The 15610-nt window shown below is 36.9% G+C and overlaps 3 protein-coding genes across 3 annotated transcripts; 2 read left to right on the forward strand and 1 right to left on the reverse strand.

Annotated features, from left to right (window-relative positions):
* Positions 1–466: 466 nt before the first annotated feature.
* On the reverse strand, positions 467–4696 carry LOC107663340 (HORMA domain-containing protein 1-like). Its single transcript, XM_016453549.1, is given in 16 exon segments — positions 467–732; positions 1011–1091; positions 1195–1262; positions 1373–1424; positions 1530–1547; positions 1549–1620; positions 1721–1878; positions 2361–2512; positions 2661–2728; positions 2886–2912; positions 3054–3074; positions 3199–3235; positions 3990–4050; positions 4132–4276; positions 4468–4543; positions 4645–4696. Coding segments are annotated over 15 exon segments (1074 nt in total). The 5' UTR covers positions 4501–4543; positions 4645–4696; the 3' UTR covers positions 467–651.
* A 1653-nt stretch (positions 4697–6349) lies between these two features.
* Positions 6350–12375, forward strand: LOC107663348 (alpha-endosulfine-like). The gene is made up of 3 exons (XM_016453559.1): positions 6350–6533; positions 9296–9418; positions 9565–12375. The coding sequence occupies exons 1-3, from the start codon at positions 6477–6479 to the stop codon at positions 9736–9738; spliced, it is 354 nt and encodes a 117-aa protein (XP_016309045.1). The 5' UTR covers positions 6350–6476; the 3' UTR covers positions 9739–12375.
* Positions 12376–13282: 907 nt separating this feature from the next.
* On the forward strand, positions 13283–14965 carry LOC107663357 (induced myeloid leukemia cell differentiation protein Mcl-1 homolog). The gene is made up of 3 exons (XM_016453567.1): positions 13283–14069; positions 14298–14548; positions 14670–14965. The coding sequence occupies exons 1-3, from the start codon at positions 13691–13693 to the stop codon at positions 14784–14786; spliced, it is 747 nt and encodes a 248-aa protein (XP_016309053.1). The 5' UTR covers positions 13283–13690; the 3' UTR covers positions 14787–14965.
* Positions 14966–15610: the final 645 nt, after the last annotated feature.

The raw sequence follows: 15610 nt of genomic DNA on the forward strand, positions 1-15610 counted from the left end.
GCAGGTGCAAATATACTGGAAGATTCAGGCCACTATTCTCAACTTTACATCAGACATATATTACTAATAATTTTATAGATTAATTTTTTTATATATTTAGACAATTCAACAAATTCACCGCGCGGGAAGATGTTATATTGCTTAGCTGTAAAGATCAGCCTCAAGAAACAAAGCCAAATCTAGTTTTCTGTTCAAATGAGTCTAATATCTGTATTTCTCTAGACATACATTCTAAAATTAATTATTTATTATATTATATCACTCAGGTTCAAGTATATCCATAAAACTGTCTGCTTTACTAAAGAAGGCTGCATGTTATTTTATTGGAATCACTGTTTTAATATACTCAGGCACAGTACATGCTCCATCTAGTGGACTCATTACATTTGTACATGGTACTGTATGCAGTGACTAAAATCTTGTTATGCTACTAACATTTCCAGGCACAAATTTATCTGATAGAAAACTAACATAAATAACAAAATACAAAATTAATTTGTGCACTCCTCAAGTTATGACACGCCCTTGAACCATAAAACTTGTTAACAATGCATTTCTGCAACTGAATGAATAAAATAAATAAATAAACAGCATGTGTTAGTATGTTGCTGTGTGACTGTACTAGAAATACTGTGAGTGTACAAGTCAATGTTATTTAGGTACACTGACTTTGCGCCTCTTCGGGGCTGATGGCTGGGGATCTTGGCTCAGCGGGAACACTAACTGAGAGATCTACAGACAGAGGAAGTGTGTTTAGTTATGGTAAATTAGTTAATCAGAACAAGAAAGCTTGAATAACCTGTTTTTAAATGACTAATTTGTTTACTTCACATTTTCCTATCATTCCCTGATTGCATGATAGTCATCAGAATGAGACGTTACATGAAACTAAACAGTTTTATTTTAAAACTGTTCACAAAATTCCAGTGATTATACTGGTAAAAGATGTAATAAAAGTCCAACCAACACGACAAGATACAGATATGGGCCATGGGCTGTGTATTTCCTACCTGAGGCTCAAAGATGCGTCCGCTCCTGGTCTTCCTTGCGTTCACCTTAAGATCAGCAGTTTTCTTTACCAGACTGTCCATCTAAAATATACATCACATAATTAAATGCAACTTCCTCTCATACACAGGCCACAAGAGCAGACTGGTAACTTACCTGTGTGTGTGGTGAATTGTGTAACGCTACCTTTGCATTTGTTATGTCAAAATCCTCCTTGCTGCTTCTGTGAGCCTGTTGTGAGTTTTCCTGAGTTTCTGTAAATGTGGCAGACCATGAGCAAAAGTTGCTGGGAGTTGGTTGCATTTTCCTTGATTTAGACTCATGCTGATCTCATTAAACTGGCAAAGCAGAGTCTAATATTCACCTGAGTATTCAATGCCAGCATCAATGATGACTTTCTCCTTTGTCATACACTCCTGCGAGCAAAAAAGTCCATCATTTGAGATGAATCCTCACATTTGATAAAGGTAAGGCAGAAAAGGAAATAAGGACATATCACCTAATTATTAAAAAGACCCCACCTGCTGAACTGAGGTCTCAAGACATCATTCCATCTTCAAACATTTTCAAAGACCATTTTGTACTCACACATACTTCCTCCTCCTCATTAAACTGTTCACGCACATAAAAAAAAATGTGATCACTGCTTTACACCATTGATTTTATTTTATCTTCCAGACAGATCACTAGACGTCTAGCTTCTTTATCTCACCGGCTCAAGTCTCTTGTGCTCAGTAGTGACGTTCATTCTGAGGCTATGAAAAGGTGTGACCACCTCTCCCATGGTCAGATTTACAGGTTCCCTCTCAAATATCAACGTCTCGTTGTCATCGTCCTTGAAGCCAGGTGGCTGATACTCCTGAGGGGTCACTGAAACACAAATACACAGTGACACTGAATCAAAAAAACAAAAACAAAAACAAAACTAGACTGAGAGCTGTTGGCCAAAAGTAAATGTTGCATTAAATCCAACTATATTATATTGAATTTCTATTTTTAATCAAATAAACGTATATTCTCTACATTGCAATCTAAAAATGAAACAAAAATGTTATAAAGATAAATTAGAAATGAAGATATGTGTCAAGGGCATTTTCTCATATTTTTCCCTCCTCTTGTGATATGATATAGCAAGCCACATTAAAGGTAATCACGGGCCAAATTTGTTTGTGCATCTCTCATTAACTTTATGTTGTGTGAAGATCTGCAAAGTATGAAGTGCTTTTAAATAATCCAAATAAATATTGAGTTAACCACAATAACTTATCACATATTAAAGAAATAAATGACAATGTAAATGGACAACTTCATGTACATGGTACTGTCTGTGGCAGATAGCAAGGTAGATTTACCGTCATCATAGTAGAAGAGTTTCATGTTGAGGCAGATGTTGTCAGGCAGCGGGCCAAGATTTTGCATCAGCATGTAAAGCTTGCGCACCAGCAACATACTGGATTTCTGGGTGTTGTCACAGGCCATTTTAGTCAGACTCTGCCCATTTTTGCTGGAAACACAGACAATTATTTTCAAAAGCACAACATTAATATAGTCAGTATGCCGACACGTGGTAGCATATAATGCTATGGAAGCTATATATGTTGGGGTAAATATCCATCAACTAGTTTTGATAACTGCTCAGACAGAAATGCCACCTCTCAAAGTCCATCTGAGGTCCTTTCTCTGTGTAATTGATTTTAAACTGGTAGCATTCAGTCACTTTCTGCAGCAAAAGCAAAGATGGAAAAGTGAAAATGGAAATTCAGAGTCTTACATAAACAGGTTGTCATGCACTGATTTAATTTGTATTATATTAAAAGAGAGATTAAGTAACATTAAAGTATGGCATTCAACCAAACAAAGAGACAACATCTGATCACCTGTGGATTGTCTGGATCACAGTAAATCTACAAGTAAAATTAGTAACATTTTTATTTAAAAAATAAGACATATATAATATATAGCATATAAACTATCATACCACATCGTACAATGTACGGTTTTAAATTGATTACTGTTTGTTTTCAAATCCATTAATTAATACTCACTGATAGAAGAACCATGCGCAGCTGATAAAGCAAAGCAGATGCAAAAGGTCAAAAGGTTACTGTGAGTGATGATCAGTATATGTCTTGTTACTAAACATAAATGAAAACTACGAAAATGCAGAAGAGTACAAAAGCACAAACTTACGTATCTTCTTTGAAGTGCATCAAAACAGCCCTGCAACCTGAAACAGTGGAGGTGATACTCTCCATGCAGCTTAAAGGGGTCATATGATGCTGATAAAAAGAACATTAGTTTGTGTATTTGGTGTAATGAAATGTGTTTATGCGTTTTAAGGTTCAAAAAACGCATTATTTTCCACATACTGTACATTATTGTTTCTCCTCTATGCCCTGCCTTTCTGAAACGCGTACATTTTTACAAAGCTCATCGTTCTGAAAAGCGAGATGTGCTCTGATTGGCCAGCTATCCAGTGCGTTGTGATTGGCTGAATACCTCAAGCGTGTGACTGACATGTTACACCCCTTACCATACTGTGATGCCGTGTCCCGGCGCGATGAGACAAAAACAATAAAACCTATTATAAACGAGGCATTTGCTGCATCCAGTGGGGACATAATTACGGATTATAATGACTTATACTGTTTTTTTACACGTTGCGTTGCATCGCACCGCGTAAACATAAAACCATGTCAACAAGGTGTTTTAGGAGGGCGTGGACGAGTCTTAACTTTTATAAAGAATATCTCTTTGGGTTTGAGACTTTAGTCTTTGCAACTTTAGGGATCTTATCTATTCACGAACAACTTATAACACTCCAAAGACAAAGGAAAACTTGACATTGCATCATATGACCCCTTTAAACCAGATGTTCTCCAAACAGATTATACTTCCAAATGATGTATGAATTTGTAGTTTAAATTTTAATATACATTTTTCATGAAGGGAATGTGAATGTGTGTCAACTGTCCACTTACCACTGCACAATTTGCTGAGCACCCGGACCGCTATGCTCTAGCAGTATAAGGACTTTCAGCTCTTTGAAAAGAAAAGAAAAAACACAAATAATAAAGTTAATCAAGATTTCTGTTACTGTTTCACTTAATGCATAATTTTTACCTCCAACATATTTGCGCCCATAGGCCTTTTCTGGGAAAATACCCCTGAGGTAAGTGATGCTTGAGACAGCAATGGCTAAAAGTTTCTTCACAAGCACCAGTGACTGCTGTTCGGTGGACACCACATCAGGCAGCATCTGACAGCTCTACACACAGACACACACAGACACACACACACACACACACACACACACACAATTGGTAAGCAAGATATTATTAGATTTACAAAGGTATGGAAAGGCTAGCAAAAGCCTGGACAAGCTAAAGTTAAATTAGCGTCACACAGTAACGTTAGGTGGTATTGTGCTAGATGTGAGAAAACTACGTTAATCTTTACCTGAACAGGGTGCAGTTTCTGTTCACATGCCATGATGATTGTAACAGATTACCAGTAAAAAGCCAAAAAATAGCATCTAAAAACATAATGTGCGATTGTCAGTTTTTGCCTTTGGAATTAAAACAATGTTCTGTTGCTCAACAGCACATAACAGTGTAAAGAATATAATTCTCTTACCAGATAAAGTTGACAATAAAGATCTTGAATAACTTTTGCGGGCAGTTAAATTGTAAAAGAACGACAAATATCAACTGAAAACTGATGGTAACAAATATATTGGCCTATCTTATCTCAACCGACTTTTTTAAACTGTCAATCCACCGACCGAGTGTGCGAGACTCCCGCCATAAACTCCTCCGTGACGTCATGGCAAAAAGAAGAGCTGTAACTAGGATAACTCAAATGCGACTTCTCTTATTGTTTCTTGTCTAATTACGTGTAAGTACCATATAAACAAACAAACATTGGCTTATGCAAAGTTATTCAATACAGAAATAAGAATTATGCCATTTTTAATATAGAAGCGCTTCTTTTGAAAAACTGCAACGCGTGCATACATTCTATGGCTAGGCCCAAGCGGCAACCTCCCGCTCTCTCTCGTGATGCCAACAAGGAAACTGTAATTCACCGACTGGCCGCTAGAGGCTGGCTGCAAAAGGTAGTCAATCCCATAGACTCCCCATGTTAAAATGCCCAATTTTACAGCAGAAAAAAACGTTTACAGCCTGATTCAAAAAAATGATTTTGGTTTATATAGCTAATTTTGCCCTTCATGACAACTGTGAGGGGGGCGAATTTTTTTATAAGTCATCCGTTTAAATTATATTAAGCCTTAAAATTCTGCATGATTAAGGGCGTGGCCACTTGAGTGACAGGTGGATTGCCGCTGCTGTCACCACCGTTGAGCTAGGTGGGCGTGGTTTCAGCAGCCAGCTCCCGCCTTTTGCCCATTTTCGGTTATCTGGGAGTGACCCGCGGTGACGCGCTGCCAAGATGGCGACGGCCGGCTCCGCCCACTTTAGGCTTCAAAAACCTCTTCAGGAACCTACGGGTGACGTCACGGACGTAGTGTCCATTTTTTATTCAGTCTATATTCACTATTCGCTTTTCTCATACCGTTTATTTTTCGTTTTTATACATTTTGTAAATTGTTTTTGTGCATTTACATGAAAGATGTTATAATATTTGCAATAAAAAAACGTAGCAACAAAATGGTGTTCAACACTTTATGGCATGCTATAGGGGCTATTTTAAAATCTTAAAAAATACAGTATGATCATCAACTCATTGTTAAAAGTACTAAATATCATTCTTACCTCAGGCATGACAAGCCTTGAACACAGTGGGTTATTGTGAAGGGGAAATATAATATATTTGGGGTAGGAGATTGCAGGTGCACATATTTATAATAATAATAATAATAATTAATAATTTATGCATTTAGCAGACACTTTTATCCAAAGCGACCTACAGTGCATTCAAGCTATACAATTTTTGCCAGTATGTGTGTATATTTAAACGCCAATGCATGATTGATGTATTGTAAATGAAGTCTACTTAGGTCTAGGCCTTATAATTACTATTTCAGTAACAGTAATTACAAGGTCTTTCCTAGATAATAGTATATAATGATACATATTGAAAACCTGCCATTTATTGAGAATTTTTTATAAACATCTCCTGTAGATTTTAATATCATTTAACAGTTTAAGTTGCCCTATATAATGTTTATTATTGTGTGAGCTCGCAAAATCATTGTAGCCTACCATTGGTCACTTATTTATTTTGATACGACTATTGGAAATCTACGGGCTGATTCTCCTGTCTCTCAAACATCAAACCAGATTCCTATTGGCTCTTCCGCTGCGTGACCGTCCTCCAAAATGACGTCACTGCAGCGAACGCCATTTTGATACTGAACACCGTGGGTGGAACAGATCGGGCACGATTAGACGGCAACATTTACACGCAAACACGCTGATTAATTGGTCAGCAAACGCCGAATAGTCATGTCATCAGATAACCAGGATACGGAGACGCAGTCGGAGCAGATGGACGAGACTCAGGTGGGGATTAGATTCGGGTTGCGTCTCGCCCGCTGCAGTCTCTTGTGATGTCTGTCAGTTTCGACCACTATCATGTCATTACGCCTAAATGCCGTAATATTAAAATGACTTATTGCTTATTGACACCTTTAACACAGATATCTCTGACTCTTTGCAATTTGTTTTCTGAGTTGTCACCTGCATGAGTTGAACAATGTGATAGACGTGCAGTTTGCAAGCATGAGCCTCCTTTTGATTGGTTAGTGAGCTCAGACGTCACGAAATAACAGTGTTTGATTGGTTCATTCTGCCACTCGTTTTTGTCACACCTACTTTAACCTGACGGTGTCAGTTGGGTTTCCGCATAATGTTGTCAAGTTAAGCCAATCTATGATAACCAGATTCTTATTATTTATTTGAAGGGGCCATGTTCAATTTATTAAAAATCAGAAGACCTTCATAAACGCACTATTATTGACAATTTTGTGCTAAAATGTCATGTATCCAAATGAGATTCAGGACACGACCACGAGTCCAAGAGCATGCAGTTTTTAAGCCTTGTTTGCACTTTTTTCCAGGTGGTGCTGAATATAGCAGCTCATAAATTACTTGTTATAGATCCTAGTGAATCAGCATATTGGACTTAATCAGAAGAGTGTTTCTTCTTCAGGTGTTTTGTGTTTATTAATGTCAAACAGTGTGTGGAAATTGCTGTCAGTGGAGGAAAAAATACCATCATGATAAACTACAGTTTTAACCTTTTGGATGAAACCTAACTTTGTTGTTTTTTGTTCCCTAGACCGGATAAAAATGTTTTTGATGTATATCATTGGGGAAAAAAATAAAATGCTATCTCATGGGTCCTTGTAGAATTTAATAAACACATAGGAGACTGTTTAGATTCTGCGTTTGTGTTTTAAAATGCTGTTTTATGAATTGTTTGTGATTCACAGAGACTCATATAGGGTGTAGCATGTAGAATTAGTTACTGTGTCATGATGATTTACAAACCTGTTTTTCTGCAGTTTGCTTTCTGCTACAATTGCATGCAAATTTATGTGTCTTTTAGCCAGCATAACATGCATTAAAGATCTGTCCCTTGTTGACACACGGCCTAGTCATTTGCAAAAATGGTCATGCAGTCATAATGGAAGCATACTTAAACATCTGTACTGCAGTCTATATCATTAGCCCTTTCTAAAGACTGCTTTTTGTTGTTTACAAGGCCTCAAGTCTAAACACAAACCCTCTTGATTCCTTAGCTTAGGGCAAAATCGAGGATGATTCAAAATGCAACCAAACAACTGAGGTTCTCAATAATATGTAGGTTTTCAAATATTTGCAGGGCTCGCTAAATCGTTAACCCGACGTCCAGAGGCTATTGTGTATTTCAGTCGGGCTACCAAAATGTATCAAACCCCTGGCCCGACAGGCTATTTTGAATACAGGGTTCTCGTAGGGTCCTTAAAAGTTTTAAATTTAGTTGTATCAAATTTAAGGCCATAAAAAGTATTAAATACCTAAATGGAATAAGTAAAGTCTTAATAATAATTCAAGAGGTACTACATTTGGGGACGGAAAGACAAGAATGGATGATAATGGATTAATGTGACGATTAAACTTCAGAAGGCTATAATTTGATTGAGTAGGCTAAATAAGAGTGCTGCACGTTTCAAAGTCAAAACGCAGCGTTGCTGTATTTATATGAATGTATCTCTGAAGGGAACTGGCTATCTTCAGAAAAGTTTCGAGGGCATTTTCATTTAATCTTTATTTATAATGCCTGAAAATGTAGCGTTTGTGAATGCAGCGCTGAAGATGTTTACAAATTGTCTAAACTCGGATGTTGAATAGTTTCAGTTGTGACAATTTCCAGACATGCTGTTTGTTTATTTTAGATTGCATTCATATTGAAACCAAGTAGTTTTAATATTTGGTTTCAATATGAATGTGAAGTCAGAGAAAACACCTGGGAATTTAATGCCAAGTTAAACTTGCTGTACCTTGCCCAGAAATGTGATTAAGGACCACACACCTTTTGGGAATTACAGGAAGAACAATAACATGATGAAAGGGGTTTTGTTTTATTGTTGTCTTATTATATTGTGGGTGTGAGATTTATTATTTCGAGTTTTGAGTGTTGATTATTAGTTTTTTCCTTCTTCCTCTTTATAGTTTTAGTAGTAAGACTAAATGAAAGCAGACCACTTTTCAGTATTTTATAAAGACTGTTCACATAAACTAATTCAAAATCCTCTCATACCCCTTTTAAAAAATACCTTTAATCTGCATGGATGTAATAATTGATGTAAACACATGATGGTAAACACTTTTACATTGTTACAAAAAAATCTATTTAAAATAAATGCTGTTCTTTTGAACTTTCTATTCATCAAAGAATCCTGAAATGTATCATGGTTTATAAGTAGCACAGCTGTTTTTAACATTGATAATTAATGTTTAACCAAATCAACATATTCAAATTATTCGAATGACGTCCACTGAAGACTGGAGTAATGGCTGCTGAAAATTCAGCTTTAACATCACAAGAATAGATTGCATTTTAAAATATATTGCAATAGAAAACAATTATTTTAAATTGTAATAATATTTCACAATAATAATGTTAACTGTATTTTTGACCAAATAAATAAATCCTTGATGAGCATAAGAGACTTATTTCAGAATCATAAAAAAAAAATACCAAACTTTTCAATGTCAGTGTACATATAAGAATTAATATCTAACTAATATCAAATAACATCGCAATAAATGTTTTTCAGGAATCCCAGGACACAAACTCAAACCCAGTGCAGACAGAGGAGGCCAAATTGAAAGCGAAGTATCCCAACTTGGGTCAAAAGCCAGGTGGCTCCGACTTTCTGATGAAGAGACTGCAGAAAGGGGTAAGTTAAAAAATTTCAACAACTGAAAAAAAGCATGTTTTTAAAGGCATTCATTCATACAGATTTTTGAAGTTCCAGGTGCTTACAACATAGCCAAAACAAACAAGACCTTTTCATTTTTTCATAACATTTTTATTTGTCTCCAGCAAAAGTATTTTGACTCAGGAGATTACAACATGGCCAAGGCAAAGATGAAGAACAAACAGTTGCCTGCCGCAGCCGGTCCAGACAAGAACATCGTCACCGGGGATCACATTCCAACTCCACAAGACCTTCCGCAGAGAAAGTCCTCATTGGTTACAAGTAAACTGGCTGGCTAACGTCAGCCATAGGTTTTGAATAAACCCTCTTACCAAACAAAACCAAAACCTCCCCAGCCCCGGCAGACCAGCTTCATCAGGACAGGTTATCAATTTATTTTGTTTTGTTTCTTTTAATTTGGGTGTAGATTTTTGCTGTCATTTTGTTTCACTTCAGTAGGTCTAAGCATCCCAGCTCTGTTAACCTCTTCAGTGTCCCACATAGAGTAGGGATAAACTAAACCCTTGGTACTCCAGGCCCTGGTGGAGCATGATGCACTTTACTCTGTGTACCCTGTATATTAGTGATATTATGAACAAACCCCTGAAGACTTCATAAAATGCTGTTCAAAAGATGTTTTTAAAAGTGTCAAATAATTTAACAATTATTTAGGATTGTTTTAAAAGGCATTGTTTTCTATATAGACAATACTTGACAGCCATTGGCCCCAGATTGCATTGGCAGCCCTCTTATCATTCATAATGACAAATTAATGAATGTTTTATGAGAATTAAAAAAAAAAAAGTCAGTGAACAGAATAGTCAGATCAATTTTGGTAAAGAGTGGCTGGTAGCTGTGTAGCCTTTATCCACACTTCTACCTCTCACTCTCTAAATATGGCTGAGTTGAACCAACAGCTGCTTACGACTGGATTGTTTTATTATTCTCAGCCTTCACCTTCCATGGTAGAATCTGAGCAAGCGGTTCCAATCTTGCTGATTAGATTATTGTAATCACAGCTTTTGGGTGTAAACAGAGAATGTTGCAATTCAATGATAACAGCCAAGAGCAGAAATGGTCTCTGAATGTCGCATGAGAATGAAGGGGGGCTTAAGAAAATGAAATTGTCATTGCACAAAGAATGCGTTAAAAGATAAAGTATGTTCATAGACAGTGGTGGCTATATGTGTTTTAGCTTATGGGCATCTGGAGTCATTCAGCTTTGTGTACACTATCAGCAGTGTATGTATTAATGGGATTAATGTGCGATTTATTTTGTGATATCCAACACATATGTAATGTAATGCACATGACCCCTTTGATCATCTGAGATAATGATGACGCAATCATCTTATCCGTCTTAACAAAATGAGTCGATTTGGTCCTAAATATCTATGTATTTTCTGAGGAACGAGGTGCGGAAGGAAATTTGCAGAATTGAGCAGCACCTTTGGTTGAATCTTTGTAAAATATTTCAGACCTAAATAGTAAAATTCTCTACTTAAACTTGGACAAAGTTACATGCTTAAACATATAAAAAGTATTGGAAAACATTACCCATAGATTGCTTTGACATGCAGCTTATTTTCGGGTTCCAGATATACAAAGGACTTTGGGGAATATTATATCCTGTGACCCATTTTTCCCTTTACGGTCTTTTAAAAAGATACTCTTTTCTCATCATTTAGCAAAGTGTCCTTCTTCAGAGGGCATGAATCAATTAACCCCTGTAGCTTCTTCAAAGTGCGAAGAAGTCTGCACAGGGCTGTTGTAAATCATTGGAAACTTAACAGCTCAGTGGATCTTAACAACTCATTTATTCCAGGCTGTAAGACTTTGTACAATCCTTACAGAGTCCAAGTATGAGGATTGATACCTTTACAGAGCAAATCTAGACTGAACCTAGGCAGTCAATCCAGGTGTCTAAATCAGGATTTGCATAGTCTAATCAAGTTGTCCCTCCTAAAACCACATACACGCCTACATGTGGCCTGAAGATTAAGATAAAAGAAAGTGTTTAGCCATGTGAAGTTAACAAAAACATGTATATTAATGCATGTTATTCTTGGTAAAATACTGTACTATCACTATGTAAATCTCACTAAAAGGTGAATTACATCTAAGGGGTTGAATGTGTTTTTTCATGTATGGTTGAGGTGCTGGTGGCAGTTGGCAATACATCAGGGAAATATGATGGTCTTGCACTTAGTATTTGTCACTTGATGGTATGTGTGGATGTACAATGTTTCCTTTGAGGAATGCGTTATTGCACAGTGCTAGGAGATAATCTTATTTTGTGCTGCAGCCAAATTGTAAATAGTCAAACTGCATCCGGTGTCATATTTGTGCATTTTGTCTCGCATTATCGGTCTCAGTTGTCTTTCCAATATTCACCAAGTTTGTTTTATCTTTTATTTTTTAATATTGCGTCTGAATCTCTCTCTGCTTTTTGATGCAACATATTGGCAAGAATATCATCAGTTCTAGTGTGAGAAATGTAAATATGGAGGTTAAGGATGCTTGTATTGTAATTAAAGAAAGCTTTTTAATCGGTTGGATTAAATTCAGACAGTTCTGGACTGAAAACCTTCCACTGCAATGTGATATTCATGGATATTCAACCACATATTAACTCTAAATCTACAACTTAAAGCGCTCTCAATTAGACACACAAAGATCTATTCTTTGCTTACTTTATGAAGCTTTTAGTGTTTAATTATTTTATTTGTGTGCCCCATTTATATATTCTTTATTGTTTCAGATGTTTTGCTTGAATTACTTTGTGTGTTGAAAGTGGATTTCCAGAAGTTTGCAGAGTCATCTGGTCTCTCACAATTATATTTACAGGGAAGGATGGTGAATCAAGAAGTAAAGATAGATGTTTCAAGTGAATACTGGAGCTATGTCTGAAATTCAAATAAAGTTTTACATTAATAGTAAAAGCACTGAGTGGTACCTTTTTATTTTTCTAACGAAATGTAGATAACGTCCATGTGTTTACTTTTGTGGTATTAAGAACATTTCTATTATAGTCTAAGTAAATTGATTGAACAATTGCATACAAACATATTTTGTGGCATAATTATGGCGTTATGGCATCATCAAAAAGTAAATATTAAATGTATGAATTGCATTTGTCAAGAGTATACGCCAATTCCCTGTTTTGCTCTATGTAGCCTAGAGCAGGGTTCCTCAAATCTTGCCCTGGAGGGCAAATGCGCTGCAGAGTTTAGCTCCAACCCTGATCAAACTCACCTACCTGTGATTTTCTAATGATCCTGAAGACATTGATTAGCATGCTCAGGTGTGTTTGATTAGGGTTATTGCTAAACTGCAGGAAAGTGGATCTCGTGGGACAGATTTGAGGATCCCTGGCCTAGAGAATAAAAGAAACGTTGTACGAAACGATGTAACTAATAATGAATAAAAACAACAAAGATGCGCGTGCGTGGACGCTCAGTATGTCACTCATAAATATAAATTATTTTTCATTGGAGCTGTTTTGAAGCTAGTATTGTCTGTATATAGCCTATGTCTTGTAAAATATCTAGCGGTGCACAACCGGTGTTTACTAATTGCCAATGTGCCAATGTCTATCTTGTTTGCCAAATTAAATGGGGCTCTTTGAAAAATAAAAACTGAGCCGTAATAGATCTGAAGCTTTGGCTGCTCATGATTTGCATATGTTATACATTCTTTGCTGCAAATTTTGTTCTACAATTAGTTGTCACTAGGGGGAGCGCCACTCTTTGAAAAAAATGGGCGGACCAAGGAAAGAAAACAGGGTGGAATCTTTAAACCCAAACATAAGAATACTGGTCTCTGGTCGTTTCTAAACTGAAGGGACGTTAATCCTACCAGGCTGTGAAACATTTTGACATGAAATGATTTGAAATATTGCCTCTGCTGATGCAAACCCAGTGCCGTTTTACGAAGAGAATGTAAATATTCTCATTGTCACAGATTTGGGGGCTTTACACGAATGTGGAGCGCATTTTACGTGCGGAACCTGATGTACCTAACGTTTCGAAAGCGCAGTAGGCTACGTGTTTTCGTCAATGATTGGTCAACAGAGAGACAGCCCGCCCCTGTTCCGATTGTATATAACATCGAAACTTCTCACCAACGCTTCGCCTTGCTAAAGTAAAATGTAGTAGATTTGCGTTCAGTTTTAATGTTGAAGGACGTCGTTTCCTACCATATTACGTCGTTGATACATTGGATTAAAAGCATTAATGTGAATTAGCAAAAATGTTCCCTGGGAGTAAAGTTTTAAACGACAAAGGCTTTTGGCCATGCATTGGAATAACAGCTCTTAACGTCAACAGCAGCTCGGGCGGGCTTGGTCGCAAGCCACTGGTAATGCCAGAACGGAAACCCCAGAACCAGTTTACAGGGAACGGACTCCAGGGCTCGGTACCATCCTCGCCTAAACCGGATTGCGAGGAAGTACAAGATGAATACACGTCCATCTACGACGCCCTGGAAATGGACACACGAGAGATTATTGACATTTTCTTAAAGAACTTTACTGGATTCCCTCATTCTAAAAGTGGGAATAAACAGGTTCTGGCAACGATGAATCGGGTTGTGGAAAGTCTTGTGATGAAGCACGAACTGGTTTACAAAGGTAATTTCAAAAGTTCTTGCTGACTTCTAGCGACTAGCGCTCTACGGCTTCCATTTCGCTTTGTTTCATAATGTTAATGGGTTGATAAGAGCAGGGTAAACCTTGTTAACGAGTCTAATGGCAGCCTCACCCACAACACGCACCTGGCCTGGCAGGTTGCTCCACTTCATGCCACGTATTTATGGCCTTTATGATTCCGCAGTAGCCTTTAACATTTCCCTCTTTCAGGTATGATTGCACGTCTGAATCTGGAGCAGAAAGGAGAAGATGTGAGTTTCGTCAAGACTGTGGCAACGGAACTCTTCAGCGATGGCATCACAAACTGGGGTCGCATTGCCAGCCTGCTTACTTTTGGGGCAATGGTATCTAAGCATCAGAATGATAAAGGACTTAGCAAGTGTGTGAGTCTGGTGGGGAAAGAGATCTCTTCCTATCTTCTCACAACCCAGCGGGACTGGCTGCTCAAAAACAAAGCATGGGTGAGTTTTTTTTTTTTTTTTTCTTCATTTTTTTCCCCAATCACAGGACTGCATATGCTTTTATTTTAAGTTTTGCTTTGTAACTTGTTCTTACCTAGTGTATGCATGTTTTTCTCCTTAGGATGGCTTTGTGGAATTTTTTCATGTCCCAAATACAGAAGCGGCTGTGAGAAACACATTGATGGCCATTGGTAGTGTGGCTACATTCGGAGCTGCACTTGCTTATTTGACACGGTGAATCCAAATGGACTTTGTGACAGATATTGAAAGACAAAAAGAATCTACGCGAAATTTTTTTTTTAAGTGTATGAGAAATCGTTTTTTTTTTTTTGGATGTCAAGTGTGTGTAAAAACTGGTTCAAAGTGATCTTTTGAGAAATTGAAAATATTTTTTTATTAAAAAGTGAAATTGAAAAATTGTAGCTGTTCAGATCTGAATTGTTGATTGCATGTGCAAGTAACAATTTTAATGTCAGTTTTTGTGTACAGTTTACACAAGAATCACATGTTAAATTGTCAATACACTTCTAGCAGTGTTCTGTATTATTTTTATATATATATATATATATATATATGATATTGGATATTGGATATTTTGAAAAAGATGGCATACATTAAAATTCACAAATACTTGTTGCATCTGCTATAAAAAAGTGTAATTAGTCATTTTAGTACAACACCTTCACATTTTCATAGTCACTTTTTGTTTCAGAAATATAGTGCACATATATCCCACTCATGACTTCAGGTGCTGGCTTTAGCTGATAAGTAAGCTTTAAAGCTTTTATCTAAAAGCTAATGGTGGTTCTGTTTTGAGTCCTAGCTTAGGACTATGATAGCTAACCACAAGGCTGCTAAATGTTTTCATTTCCTGCAGATGGACCTTTTGGATACACTGAGAAGTTTGAGAAGTAGTTATGGTCATTGACCTTTTTCTGTGAATATACTGTTTTCTAAACTGCAAATTAAACCATTTTTTAAATATTCTTAGTTGATTAATCCCTTACCACAGTTAACTGTGTGGCTAGGTAATAAGTCCAAGGTTTATGTGCTTTATTTAGC

This window comes from Sinocyclocheilus anshuiensis, unplaced genomic scaffold, assembly GCF_001515605.1.
Source record: "Sinocyclocheilus anshuiensis isolate Anshui unplaced genomic scaffold, SAMN03320099.WGS_v1.1 scaffold3274, whole genome shotgun sequence".
NCBI classification, from domain to species: Eukaryota; Metazoa; Chordata; class Actinopteri; order Cypriniformes; family Cyprinidae; genus Sinocyclocheilus; species Sinocyclocheilus anshuiensis.

Excerpts from the sequence above, each read along its gene's own strand:
- LOC107663357 (XM_016453567.1), top strand. The coding sequence starts at position 13,691 with ATGTTCCCTGGGAGTAAAGTTTTAAACGACAAAGGCTTTTGGCCATGC. Across the intron at positions 14,070-14,297 it reads GCACGAACTGGTTTACAAAG|GTATGATTGCACGTCTGAAT; the intron begins GTAATTTCAAAA and ends TCCCTCTTTCAG. Across the intron at positions 14,549-14,669 it reads TGCTCAAAAACAAAGCATGG|GATGGCTTTGTGGAATTTTT; the intron begins GTGAGTTTTTTT and ends TTTTCTCCTTAG.
- LOC107663348 (XM_016453559.1), top strand. The coding sequence starts at position 6,477 with ATGTCATCAGATAACCAGGATACGGAGACGCAGTCGGAGCAGATGGAC. Across the intron at positions 6,534-9,295 it reads AGCAGATGGACGAGACTCAG|GAATCCCAGGACACAAACTC; the intron begins GTGGGGATTAGA and ends AATGTTTTTCAG. Across the intron at positions 9,419-9,564 it reads TGAAGAGACTGCAGAAAGGG|CAAAAGTATTTTGACTCAGG; the intron begins GTAAGTTAAAAA and ends ATTTGTCTCCAG.